The sequence below is a fragment of the Ictidomys tridecemlineatus genome, chromosome 10 (genome assembly GCF_052094955.1).
Source record: "Ictidomys tridecemlineatus isolate mIctTri1 chromosome 10, mIctTri1.hap1, whole genome shotgun sequence".
In the NCBI taxonomy this organism is placed as follows: Eukaryota; Metazoa; Chordata; class Mammalia; order Rodentia; family Sciuridae; genus Ictidomys; species Ictidomys tridecemlineatus.
The window spans coordinates 116227103-116240529 of record NC_135486.1 but is presented as its reverse complement, the minus strand read 5'-3'; the positions used below and the strand labels follow the sequence as shown (position 1 = coordinate 116240529).

The 13427-nt window shown below is 45.3% G+C and overlaps 1 protein-coding gene across 1 annotated transcript; it reads left to right on the top strand.

Annotated features, from left to right (window-relative positions):
* The first annotated feature begins 6617 nt into the window (after window positions 1-6617).
* On the top strand, window positions 6618-11724 carry Ift22 (intraflagellar transport 22). The gene is made up of 5 exons (XM_005328493.5): window positions 6618-6774; window positions 9328-9404; window positions 9537-9626; window positions 10202-10404; window positions 10866-11724. The coding sequence occupies exons 1-5, from the start codon at window positions 6736-6738 to the stop codon at window positions 11012-11014; spliced, it is 558 nt and encodes a 185-aa protein (XP_005328550.1). The 5' UTR covers window positions 6618-6735; the 3' UTR covers window positions 11015-11724.
* Window positions 11725-13427: the final 1703 nt, after the last annotated feature.

The following is a 13427-nucleotide window of genomic DNA, read 5'->3' as shown; positions in this document are numbered from 1 at the left end:
TTCATTGATTTTTTTTTTTTTTTTTGGTACTGGGGATTGAGCTCTGGGCACTCCACCACTGAGCCACATTTCCAGCCCTAATTTTTGTATTTTATTTAGAGACAGAGTCTCACTGAGTTGCTTAGTGCCCCACTTTTGCTGAGGTTGGCTTTGAACCCACCATCCTCCTGTCTCAGCCTCCTGAGCCGCTGGAATTTACAGGTATACTTCATTGATTTTTGTTTGTTTGTTTGTTTTACCCTAAACCAAACTCACTTGATCTCATCCCTGGCTAAAGTTTTTTAAATAGTTAATAATAACAATTAATTTATTCATACATACAAAATCATGTTTGGGCTCAGAAGACCCAACCAGGAATGAGATCCTTCAAAGAAGTCTTGGGATCTTAAGGGACAGAACATCATAAACATAGGGGCTGAGACAGCAGGGGGCCCCAGACCCCACACAGCTGGGGCAGATTAAGAAGCAAAGCCACTTCCATACACGGAAGGGACGTGACATCTTGGAAAGCCTCTGCTTTCTGCCTCATCCCCAACATCAATTTGGGGACTGACTCATCCCTGACTTTTAGCTATAGCTTCAGTCACAAATCAAAATGAGACTCTGCGTGGGAAGGTGCTTGGCCGGGAGGTGCCCTCTACGGTTTGGTGTCCCCATCTGGACTGGAAGCTCTGGGGACAGGGTCTGTGCAGATCCACAAGGAACCCAACACCCACCCAGGTGCCCAACACCAAGCCAAGACCAGAGACCTAAAGGCACGGTTCATGCCAAAAGAGAGAGGGGCTGCCAATGCCCCCTCCCCCACCAATTTTTCCAGGTGTGAAAAGCAGTAACTCTTTTGAGACGTTTGATTTGTTAATACAAACAAAAGGAGGTGGGTGGTGTATGGTAGCTATGATGCAAGACTAATGAAAGGACCACCTGGGAACATAGAAAGGGTGCCAAAAAGTAAGGAGTCGCTCACGGAAGGACAGAAATTCAGAAGGATGCAAGAAACCAGATTAAAGGGGCTCTGGAAGGCCTCGTCAAGGACAGATGGGGCATCAACAGAAACCGTGGTGTTACCTGGATTATAGCCCTGAGTACAAAATGGGAACCCATGGCCACAGTGTCTGTGTGTGCGTGTGCGTGTGTGTGTATGTGTGTGTGTAGAGTCACGTGTTGCATAACACCCTCTTTGTCCACAGTGACCTCCTATAAGCTGGTGGTCCCACAGAGTCAGGAATCCCTATTGCCCAGTGACATTGGAGCACATAGTTACTTGCCTGTTTTGTGGTGATGGAGATGTGAAGGAGCCTCCTGTCCTGCCAGTCATGTATTCATAGAGCACGTCCAACCAGGTTACTGGATTTTGTATTTTTACTATTCTATACTTTTTATTGTTATTTTAGAGTGTGCGCTTTCTACTCCAAAAAAAAAAAAAAAATCCAGTTACTGTAAAACAGCGTGCTGTGTTCCACCAGCAGCAGCTTCCTACATCTCCTGCTGCTGCATTTCTCTGATTACATCAAGAAGCCACATCAAGAGCCAGGTACAGTGGTGGCACATGCCTTTGATCCCAGAGGCTTGGGAGGCTGAGGCAGAAGGATCACAAGTTCAAAGCCAGCCTCAGCCATTTAGTGAGGCCCTAAGTAACTTAAAATTCCTGTCTCGGAATTTTAAAATAAAATAAAAAGGACTGGGGATGTGGCTCAGTGGTGCCTGTTATCATTTTGAGAAAGGCTCTTATCTCGCTAGCGACCCACACTGACAAGATGAACTGGGTTCACGAGAGCTGCCTGCAACATTAAGGAAGGAAAAGCCCAGGACATAGAAGTAACTTTCTTACTGAAGGTGTGACTGCTCTGTGACCTCAGGGTTCCTCTTCCACGCTGGAAGTCAAGAGAGCGAGTGCACTCGGAATCCCTTTATTTATGGGAAAAAGACAAAAGATTTTTGGTAGAATATGACATTTGGCAGTTTTAAGAGCCTTTGTCAATAACTTACATTTTATGATATTTGGCTCTTGACAAACAGCTTCTGCAGAGTGAAGAGGAGTCAAATCTTGACTGGAGGAGGTTGCAAAGAGCAGAAGGGGAAGAGTCATGCTGTAAAACTGGGGCTTGGGGAGATTATATTATTATCTTTTATCTCTTTCAACATAGTAAGTGTATTCAATTTAAAGTCTATATCTGATAACTCAAAAATCTGGAGTCCTCAGGCAGGGGACAAGGTTTCAAGATGGAGTCTTGCTTCCTGATGTCTGTGGTCAGAAGACTGATTGACATCTTGGCAAGTCACACCCACCTCAGGTGCTGTGTGGGATCACGGGAAGAAGGAGAGGAGAGGGGCACTTGCATGGCACAGCGCAGTCAGCGTGCAATGCCAGACCTGCCCGCTCATATAGCTCCAATGCACATAGCTCACACATAAAGCCTATGGATGGCTTTTGACACTCTCGCTAAGTTGCTTAGGGCCTCAGTAAGTTGCTGAGGCTGGCTTTGAGCTTGGGACCCACCTGCCTCAGCCTCCAGAGTCACTGGGATTACAGGCATGCCCCACTGTGACTGGGCTAGTTTTAAAGTCTGGATCTGATAATCAAAAATCTGGAGTCTCTCTTGGCCTGTTTCTATGAATTTATGCATTTGTTTCCTAGGTTGTTTTATCTTTTACATATTTGATTTTTTATATTGTATGCCAGACACAGTAAGTACAAAATCATATAAATAATTGATGGCCAAGTATGATGTCTCTTTTTCCAGAAAGGATCCATATTTCTCACACCTAGGAATCTTGGATCATCTTCAAATATATGCAAAAATTGTGAAGATTTGAATCTGAGCCACAGCCCCTGCTCTGCCCATAGTAAAATGGTTTGTCCAAATTACTTAGGCAATCTTTACAGGAAGCACAAACTCTTCGTTGTAATCAAGAGCTGCACTGAACTGTAGCCATGTTCTTGTTTTCTTCATGAAAAAGCTGTTGTTCCATGGATGCTATTTTACAATGAGCATCTCACAATCCCTTCTTGCCGCAGTCTGGCTGGGCACAAAATCACGAGCCACCACACACCTTGTAGATTCAAACAGCAACTCTTTATTCCTGAACTCACACCGGCCCTCTACAAACACGTTCTGGGGAAATTCACGTTCTGGGCAAAATCCACGTACTCCACCAGGTTCTAATCAGCAGGATACGCCCTATTCCCGGCAGGGTACACCTTAAACCTGGAACAAGGAGCGGGATACTCCCTAAAACCTGATCCGACCTAAACCAGATCTGCCCTGGTCCTTGAGCAAGGTCACCTTACTCAAGCATACAAGCAATGTCACTGCGAATGTCCAACGCAAGTCCATTTCCACGAGTTCTTCCTCTAAGCAACATGGGGTACATTGGCAAGGAAATTGTCATACCTACTTGGCTAATGGCTCTCAGCACCTTCTGGTCTTAGGCAGCCTCTCAGATGATACCAATGACACCTACACCCTGGCAATCCCCCAGACCTGAGTAGGAGTGAACCTGGTGACAGAATGCAGCTAAAGTGGTGGAATGTCACTTCTAACATTAGGTTACAAGGACACCGTGGCTTCCATCTGGCCTGTGCTGTCTCACTTTGTCACGTGCTTGCTGCCATACTGCAAACTGTCCAATGGAGAAGCCACCCAGCCAGGAAGTGAGGAGGTCTCTGGCCAACAGCCAACAAAGAACTGAGGCCCTCAGGCCAACAGGATACGGAAAGCATCCTGCTGAAACCCAAAGAAGGGGACCTGCGAGTCCATCCTCCTAGTCAAGCTTTGAGATGGCTACAGCCAATACCTCGACAGCTACAGCCAATACCTCGACGGCAGCCTCATGAGAAACCTGAACAGGAGACAAGACCTGCTCACATTTCTGATCCACAGGAATCATGAGATAAAAATGTTTGACATTTTAAGCCACTGAGGTTTGGAGTGATTATGTTACTTGTGAAAGGTAAAGTAACCAAGGGGAAAAAACATGCACATCAGATAATAAAAACAGTCCAAGAAGGACTCCAGATTTTTGAATTATCAGATGTAAACTTTAAACTAAATATACTTACTATGTTGAAAGAGATAAAGGATAATAACATAATCACTCCAAGCCCCAGTTTTGCAACATAACTCTTCCCCTCCCTCTCTTTGCAACCTCCTCCAACAAAGACTCCTCTTCACTCTGCAGAAGCTGTTTATCAAGATTCAACTGTCATAAAATATAAATTATTGACAAAGGCAGTTAAAACTGCCAAATGTCAAAGTAATCTAGCAATATAATATATATATGGATACATATAATTTAAAATACACATATCCTTTGACCCGGCAATCATTTCTGTCCCATATATTCCACAGAAGTAAAAGCACCTAAAAATAGACATACATTATTGCAGTCTTGTTTCAAATGACCTTAAACTAGAAACATATTAATGCACAACATTAAAAAAAATCTGAATAAACTATGGTATATCAGACTATAAAATAGTACAGGACCTTAAAATAATGTAGCAGTGTTGGGGTCCGGCGGGCGTCGGAGGGAGAGACCACACAGAGACTTACTTCATGCAAATGCAAAGGAGCATTTATTGGGGATCCGTTCCAGTGCGCTGGGACTCTGTGCTCACTCAAGAAGGGAGAGCAGCCCAGAGCCCAGAGCAGAGGTCAAGAGGAGCTTAAGTACACTTTTTGGAAAGGGTGGGGGGCTTTGCATACATCAGAACAAATCATCATGAGGCACGGGAAAATTGAACAACATCTCTGAGTCAGGATTAGTACATACATTGGCAGGAACAACCTGGGCAGGGGTGATTGGTCATTTCTAAGCGGGGTACAGATTTAAACTGATTGGTTTTGGAGCCTAGATGCTTACGTACCTGGAGCCCTTAGCTATTAAACAACCAGGGAATCAATGGAGATATTTACTGGGCAGCTCGGCATTGTCCTAACAAGTTACAGAGATTACAAGTTCCGGGGGTAGCAGAAGAATGTTAACAATACCTAGTCTTTACTTTTTAGCCCAGGCCTTGCCATTTAGAGAACCTTACAATGCCCGGTCTTTTACACTTTAACTCAGACTTTTGCAGCTTAGAATCAGCTTAGAAATTTTACCTTTACAGCAGAACTGTGACAAAAGACTTGGAGCAGTTTCTACAATGTGTTGTTAAAGAAAACCAAGACAGAATAATACATGATATGATCACATGATTGTAAAGTAATGATTTTTATTTAATAGGTGCAGATATAACCCAGTGGGGGTGCTCTCTGGAAGTAGCAGATCTCTGATGCTGATTTTTATCTCATTGGGAAGCTTATGGGGGTTCCTGGGAGATGCATGACCATGTTTCTGGCTGCAGCTGCCGCAGACCTTAGCCTCACCTCCAGCCCAAGCAACAGCAGTCCATCTTGTTTGGGGAGTCCACCTTCTCCAGGGGGGCTTCTCAGAGGCAAGATCTAAAATACTCACAGCCAACTCCTTCCTATTCAGGTTCCTAAGAAAACCTCTTGTTCCCTTGGCTATTCCCAATACATCCTCTTTCTTTCCTCTCTCTCTCTCTCTCTCTCTCTCTCTCTCTCTCTCTCTCTCTCTCTCTCCTTGGACTAAATCTCTCTTCAGCTTCTCTCACCTATCTTCATGCTGCCCAAACTCCAGAGAACACCAGTTCTCCCATCTCCACTTGACCTGACCTGAGCAAACAGCATTCCCTCCAAAGCAATTCTCTCTCTCTTCTTCAATCTCGTAAGTTTTCAAATATTTCCAGGTAATGTGCTAAATTCTACAGAGAAGGATTAAAATCTAAAACACCGAATGCCTACTGTCATCCTTTAAAAACTTGGCCAAAATTGGGATAGTCGTGTTTTAGCAAGCTCTTCCAGATCGACAGAGATATAGATCTGCGTAGAACGGGGATGTCTAAGATGTATGGAGAAAAATACTGAAGGATGCACCGTAGATTATCACGCACTCCTATCAGGAGTTCTCTTGTTGTCTATCTCTTCACTGGAATGAAAACTTCAAGTGGTACGGAAGGAAGGAAGCGATGTCAAGGGTCAGGCAGGTGAGCCAAGAGAAACAGTAAAACAAGAGATAGCACCCCACGAAGCGGAAGTGAATGATCACTATTTAAGAAAAAAAAAAAAAGGAAGTGCATTATCTATGAAAATAAAATGGCCCGGCACCGTGATTTAAGACGGACCTAAGGACTGAATCAGCAGCAACGTTCTCAGGCCCCTGCCCTAATGCCCAGTGCATTCCTCTTCTGGTTTCTCCCAGATCACTGGAATAATGGTGAGCGGTGTCGCCCTTTACTGAGCTCAGAGTCGCGATTCCTGACCTCCTAGGCTGGCCCAGGGATGTGTAAACCCCCTCCCAACGTGGGCAGCACCAGCCAGAGTGATGAGGGGGTCAGAGGCCTGGTTCCAGGCCAGCTCATCGGCCTCGGGGTCTGTTTGACCGCGCACGATGACTGGGAGGAGTTAAGGGCCCTGCGATTCCACTTTCCGCGTCTCTGCCACGACAAGCGGGACTGGCGAGCTCTGGGCCGCGGGCGCAGAACCGCTCCTACTGCCGGGATTTCGCCCCTTGGCTCCTGCGCTCTGCGCGTCCGGAACTGGCCGTGTCCCGTCGGCCCCTGCGAGCCGCTCCCGGTCGTCATGGAAACGAAGGCAGCCAATCAGCGCGGCGGCTTGCAAGCTCGCTCTGCTGGGTTCCTACCGCGCGCTGGGGGCTGCCCCGCGGACCGCGATGCTGAAGGCCAAGATCCTCTTCGTGGGGCCCTGTGAGGTGAGGCCAGCCGGGGCGGCGGCGAGGGGGGCCCGAGCGAGCGCGGGGCCGCCCCCGGGTCTGTGCCTTGCTCAGGCAGACCCCCAGGAGGTGGCAACCCGGTCACAAAGCCCCCACCCCGACGGGCGCCTCACGGGAACTGGGCGCCTCCAGATCTTGATCCTCACCATCGCCCGAGGGCGGCGATGGAGGGGAACCCTGAGTTGCCGAGGCCCGAAGGCCCACGGTAGTGAGTGGCATCTTTGAAACCATAGCCTGGGTCTTGTGACCCTCCCACCAGGTCACATCTTTCAGGTCCAGCCCCAGGGTTTTGATTAAGTCCAGGAGGGACCAGGAATTTGGATTTTGGTGGTGCTGTTGGTCCAGGGCACACACAGGGATAAGCACTGTCGATGCATAGGTGATTATATGGAAAGAGATGTGTTCAATCTGCAGTTAGGAAAGGTCTTAAGCAAAGCCCCCCAAATGAAAAAGGCTTAAAAGAAATGATAGCTAAGTTAAAACCTGGGGGTGAGTATTTAAAACTTACATTAATAGGACATGCAAGGAAAGTTTAAAAATCAGTAAAGAAAAGAGAAATAGTTCAATAGGAAATCAAGCCAAAGTGCTGCACACAAATAAAATTGGGAAATAAAATTGCCAGGTAAGTATAAGAAGATGTTCAACCTCATAATCACAGTGACACATGAAAACAAAGAGATGGGACTTGTTTACCCAACCAAACTAATGGGGAAGTTTAAGATTGCTAATGGGTACTGTTAGGATAGATTAAAATATACTTCACATGCCCAACAGGGCAGTTTCTTCATTTTTCTCATGAGAACCCATCCCTGCTCAAATTGGTTTTGGCCAACTTATATATATAAACTTTAAGGACATAGATGAAACATTCTCATATACTTCTCCCATGTTTAATGTATTCATATAGTCATGTGTATGTATGATATACCTGTAAAGGCCCATGAGGATATATATTAATTTGAAAATTTTATTTGATTCCATTCACTGGATGACACAGTTTTATTCAAGCTTCTAATCTGAGCCTTTGACATCTGGCTTATCTTCATGACTTGAGCCACTTGTTTTGCATAATTTAACATGATTGCCAATGCATATTATTTTTCTGTTCATCTAAGTTGTTTAGGACGCAGCATTTAAAAAAAAAAAAATCAATGTTATGAAACTCTTCCTGGAAATGTATTCAGGCCCCAGGACTCATTCCTATAACCTCAGACCATTTACTATATTTATTCATCCTAAAAATAAACATGATCTCCACAAGGAAGCCACTTACCCTGTTATTTTATCTGATATTTAATTTGTGAGGCTGCATTCTAAAGACAGTGTGCCCTCCCCTCAGCTCTCAGGTTTTTGATTCTACCAAGTGATTTCTCCAGGCCTTGCAAACTAGTTCTGATCCAGGTCATTCTAGCCAAGCAGAATGACCTGGATCAGATATAAAGTAACTGAGAACGGGGCATAATTGGAGAGGTTTTTAAATAAGAACTCAAGTGTAAGAGATTGCCTTTCTTCTGAAGAATAATTTGGGGGGAGAAAAAATCATTTTATATTTACGCATATGTAGTATTTGCTCAATGAATTATGCAAATATAGAGAAGATCTGAAAAACATAATTTTAAGGAGGGAATGGGTTGAACATAGGGATGGTTTAAGTAGAGGGATCAGAAGGCTGTTTTTTTTTTTTTCCTTGGATTATATGTCTTTTTTCCTGAAACAGCTTTTTTTTTTTTTTTTTTTTTTTTAGTACTGGGGATTGAACTCAGAGGCACTCGACCACCGAGCTACATCCCTAGACCTTTTTTGTATTTTACTTAGTGACAGGGTCTCACTGAGTTGCTTAGCACCTCGCCCTTGCTGAGGCTGGCTTTGAACTCTCGATCGTCCTGTCGCAGCCTCAAGTCGCTGGGATTATAGGCATGTGCCACTGGGCCCAACTAAGGCTGTTTTCTTGATGGGTTGATTTTATTTTTATAGGAATATCAATTACTTATGTTCTAAGGAAAAATAGCTTGCTTTGAGTTACAGATTTTTTAAAAAATATTTTTATTAGTTGTAGATAAACACACAGTATCTTTATTTATTTTTATGTGGTGCTGAGGATTGAACCCAGGGCCTCTACACATGCAAGGCAGGCGCTCTACCATTGAGCTACAGCCCCAGCCCAAAACAGCTTGCTTTGAGATTGTGGAGCAATCAGCCAGGAATCCCCAGACCTGGGACTTAGCTTTGACCTTGATCTTCTTTGTGACCTTGAGCCTTGTGTCTGTAACAGACTGATTCCCTAAAAATGTGGAGAGGAGCAGGCGTGGAGAGAGACACACTGGTGATTTTTTTCTTTTGTCAGATAAGGTAACTGAGAGTCAGCCAGGAAACTCAAGTGAGGGTGGAGTCCCCAGCAGCAGAGGGAGCACTGGCCTCCCGTGCTCCCCATATTCCCAGCCAGGCCATGCCCAGCACACCAGAGCAAAACAGCAGAGGGCCCTCTATCCTGGTGACCTCAGGGCTGTTTCTACTCTTCTGTCATTTTCACAGAGTGGAAAAACCGTTTTGGCCAACTTTCTGACGGAATCTTCTGACATCACTGAATACAACCCCACACAGGGAGTAAGGTGAGCTCTACCCTATCTGCACCCCAAAAAGTCACTAACCGTCACCCATCTGTGACTTTGCATGCTATTGGCCCTTCCAGAAGGGTAATGCCTCCTAAATAGTGGTGTTGTTGCTACTGTTTTTATGTTTAGGATCCTGGAATTTGAGAACCCACATGTTACCAGCAACAACAAAAGTGCGAGGTGTGAGTTCGAGCTCTGGGACTGTGGCGGTGATTCTAAGTATGTTTCCTTTTTTTTTTAATGTTTATTTTTTTAGGCGTAGATGGACACAACACAATGCCTTCATTTTTATGTGGTGCTGAGGATCGAACCTGGGTCCCCCCCATGCTAAGCGAACGCTCTACCGCTGACACAATCCCAGCCCCAGTATGTTTCCTTTAAAGAAGGTCTACTTCGTCCAGGCTGGGACAAGTGGCAGAGGGCTTGCCTAGCATGCACGAGGCCCTGGGTTCCATCCCCAGCTAAAATACACACACACAGTGCCCACCAGGTTCCATGGAATCAGGCCTTGCCTGGTTCCCAGGATGCATGAGGGGCTTGATGAGTTCTTTGGTCACATACATTGCTTTATATGCTTTAGCAATTGAGTTATGATATAATTAGAAGTCACCGATCAATTATTAATACTGAGCTATTTTTAAAGTGATCATGAGGGCTGGAGAGGTAGCTCAGTGATGAGAAACTTGCCTGGACTATGCAAGAACCTGTTTCCACAAAATAAAAATTAAAACAAAGTGCCCAGCTAGAGTCCAGGATGCCCCGACTCCTGCTCCAACTCCCTTTCTGTGTTGCAGGTTCGAGTCCTGCTGGCCGGCCCTGATGAAGGACGCCCACGGGGTGGTGATTGTCTTCAACGCTGACATGCCGAGCCACCTGAAGGAGATCGAGATGTGGTACTCCTGCTTTGTCCACCAGCAGCTCCTACAGGACACCCAGTGCCTGCTGATTGCACATCACAAACCGGGCTCGGGAGGAGACACGGGGAGCCCGTCTTTGTGTAAGAAGGCTGGGGTTTCACCTCCACCTTTTGCCGCAGATGTCCCACGCACCTGTGTGAGGCAGTGTCTTTGAAACCAGCAGCTATGTGCACTTACTGCACACTGGCCACGCCTACGCCTTTGTCGATTTCACCATGTCCATCGGAACTGCCAGGATGGAAGGTCCATCCTTCCATGGAGGCAAGGGATGGGCACTTTCACAGCAGGTAGATGCAAAGATGGGGAGAAACCTGGTGTGGGCCATTTATTGGTCCCACTGGGGACAGTCTTTCTTGAGAGGCCTTTTCCCAAGAAAAACCTCCAACTCACCTGTGACATGTACACAGCAGAGGTGACAAAGTGATCCCGGAAAACAACTCAGGAAGTATTCAGCACTTTTAGAAAGTTAAGCAAGTCTCAGGTCCCTTGGGAGCTAGAAAAGATTCCAAGTCCACTCATTCATCTTATTCTCCTTTCTCAGCGCCACCCTTGAGCAAGCTGAAGCTGGTGCACTCCAATCTTGAGGAGGACCCTGAGGAGATCCGAATGGAATTCACAAAGTATTTAAAAAGCGTCGTCAACTCAGTGTCTGAGAGCAGAGACAGGGAGGAGATGTTGATCATTACCTAGCCGCCTCGCCTGGGACCTCCATCTCCCAAATGACATCAGCTGTTTCCTCGTCCAGAACTCAAACTTTATCCAGCTACTGATGCTCTCTTCTCCTTGTGACTAGAGAAGAAATTTTCCTCGTCTGTTACAAGGTACGATTCAGCCAGAATTGACTCAGAACATCCATCCTCCATCCTTAGGTCAGTGGGGAAAATTCTATGTCTGAATTCTGCTTCCCTAGCCCCAGACCTTTCCAAAGAGCTGGAAAATTAAACTGGGAAACTTCACATATGTAAAGTTATAAAAACTGTGGAATTGTAACTGTCACAGTTTCGTCCATGAGTCTCAGTTCAATTGTGATTTTTATTCCTTGATTCACTCAACAAATTCCAACTAGCTGAGCATCTACTATGTATAAGGTGCTATTCTGGCTGCTGCTGAAGTACAGCATGATAGAGCACAAAATTCCTTGCCCTTGTGGAGGTTAAATTCGATTTTTCTAAACAGGTAGATCAAAAACATAAGTACTACATTTTAGATAAGAAGGGAAAAAAGGCAGACTCTTTATTTTCTGTAGTGGGTATTAATTTCACAGGCTCCCACCCCACAGCTAATGAGAGGACCTGGGTTACTTATGATATCAAACAGGGGTGTGGTTGTCTTTGATCGTGGGTTCTGTATTCAAGAATTCCCCTGTTCATTAAAATTTATTTGCAACCCCTAAATCAAAACTTGGGATGCTCTCTCCATTGTTTGGGACACACATAATGTGGCCTAAAATTTGAATCGCTGCAGCACATGACTGTTCCCAGCTGAGGTTACTCCAGGGTTCAAGGGACGCTCCCGCTCTCTTCTCTTGGCTCTCGTAATGTGTCCTTTTCGTGGTCGATGTAGGGACATGTTCTCACAATTTTCGAGCTTTTTGTTGGTGATTTCACTTTTGAAATGGCCCCAAGCTCAGTGCTAAAGTGTCATCTAGTGTTCCTAGATTCAGGAAAGCTGTGGCATTTCTCAGGGAGAGAACACGTGGGTTAGACAGTCCCTTTAGCATGAGTTACAGTGCTGTTGAATTCAATGTTAATGAACCAACAATATGTTAAATAAAGTATCTTTAAAACACACATAAATGAGATTACATATCAATCAACTGCTGAAACTATTGCGGCAGAGGTTTGCAGGCACCTAATCCTGTGCTTCCCCTGAGAGCAGTGTTCAGGATTCACTGGATCAGCATGCTTGGTGACTTCATAGAACAAACTACATGAATCACAAGAATCAACTGTCTCCACTCCTGCAATGTCAAGGCTCCTGTCATGCTTCTGGAAGCCAGAAGTCCAAAATCAGTATCACTGAGTCCAAATCAAGGTGCCACCGAGACCACACTCCCTCTCGATTCTTAGGGGAGATCTGTGTCTTGCAGCTTCTGGTGTCTGCTGTCATTCTTTGGTTTGTGGCTTCTTAGCTCTGGTTTCAAGGCCAGCACCTTCAAACCTCTCCACATTCCGCCTCCACTTTGCCTTCTCTGTGTGTCTTTCAAGCTGGTCTCATGAGGACATTTATCATTGCATTTAGGGGCCACCCACATGATCCAGGATAATCTCATCTCATGATCCCTGACCTAATCACATCTGCAAAGATCCTTTTTCCAAACAAAGAAACATTGCAAGGATTAGGACCTGATATCTTCAGGGGTCATTATTTAGCCTATTTTGAAAATGACAAATGATTAGTCCAAGATGACCCAGGAAGTCAGGGACAGAGGCAGGCCTGGATCCCAGGCCTCTGCTCTTTCCACTGAATTATAGTAACTGGGCAGTTGATCCCACCAGTGAATATGCTGAGAGTGTCATCCTCTGGGATTAAAACTCGTAAAGCAACATCAACCACAGTGCTATAGTTTGGATCTAAAATATTCCCAAAGGGGAACATTCCTCATCTTGGTGCCACTGGAAGGTGGTGGGACCATATACAGGTAGTCCTAGTAGAGGTTTTAGGTTGCTGGAGTGCACCCTGTAAGGGGATTATAGGACCCCAGTCTCTTTCTCTTTTTCACTTCTCTGCCTCCGAGAGGTGAAAAGATTTGCTCCACCTCCCACTCCTTCCATGATATCTTACCTGGCCACAGGCCCAAAAGCAATGTGGCCAACTGACCATAGGCTTGATGATCTAACACCATGAATTGATGATCTCAGGTATTTTGTTACAGCAATGAGCAGCTGATTAACACATACTGCAATAACAGAAGGATGGTTACGGGAGATAATAACCATATTTGAAGTGGAGCCCAGCCTGATGGTGGTTTGCAAGTATCTTGCAGGTAGAACTAGTACATGTCCTCCGACCAATCCAATGACCAGTTTGTGTTCTGAAGCTTTAGCCATTGTAAAGATTATGCTTACATTGTAACCCGAATATCCACATCATAAAGTTGTTC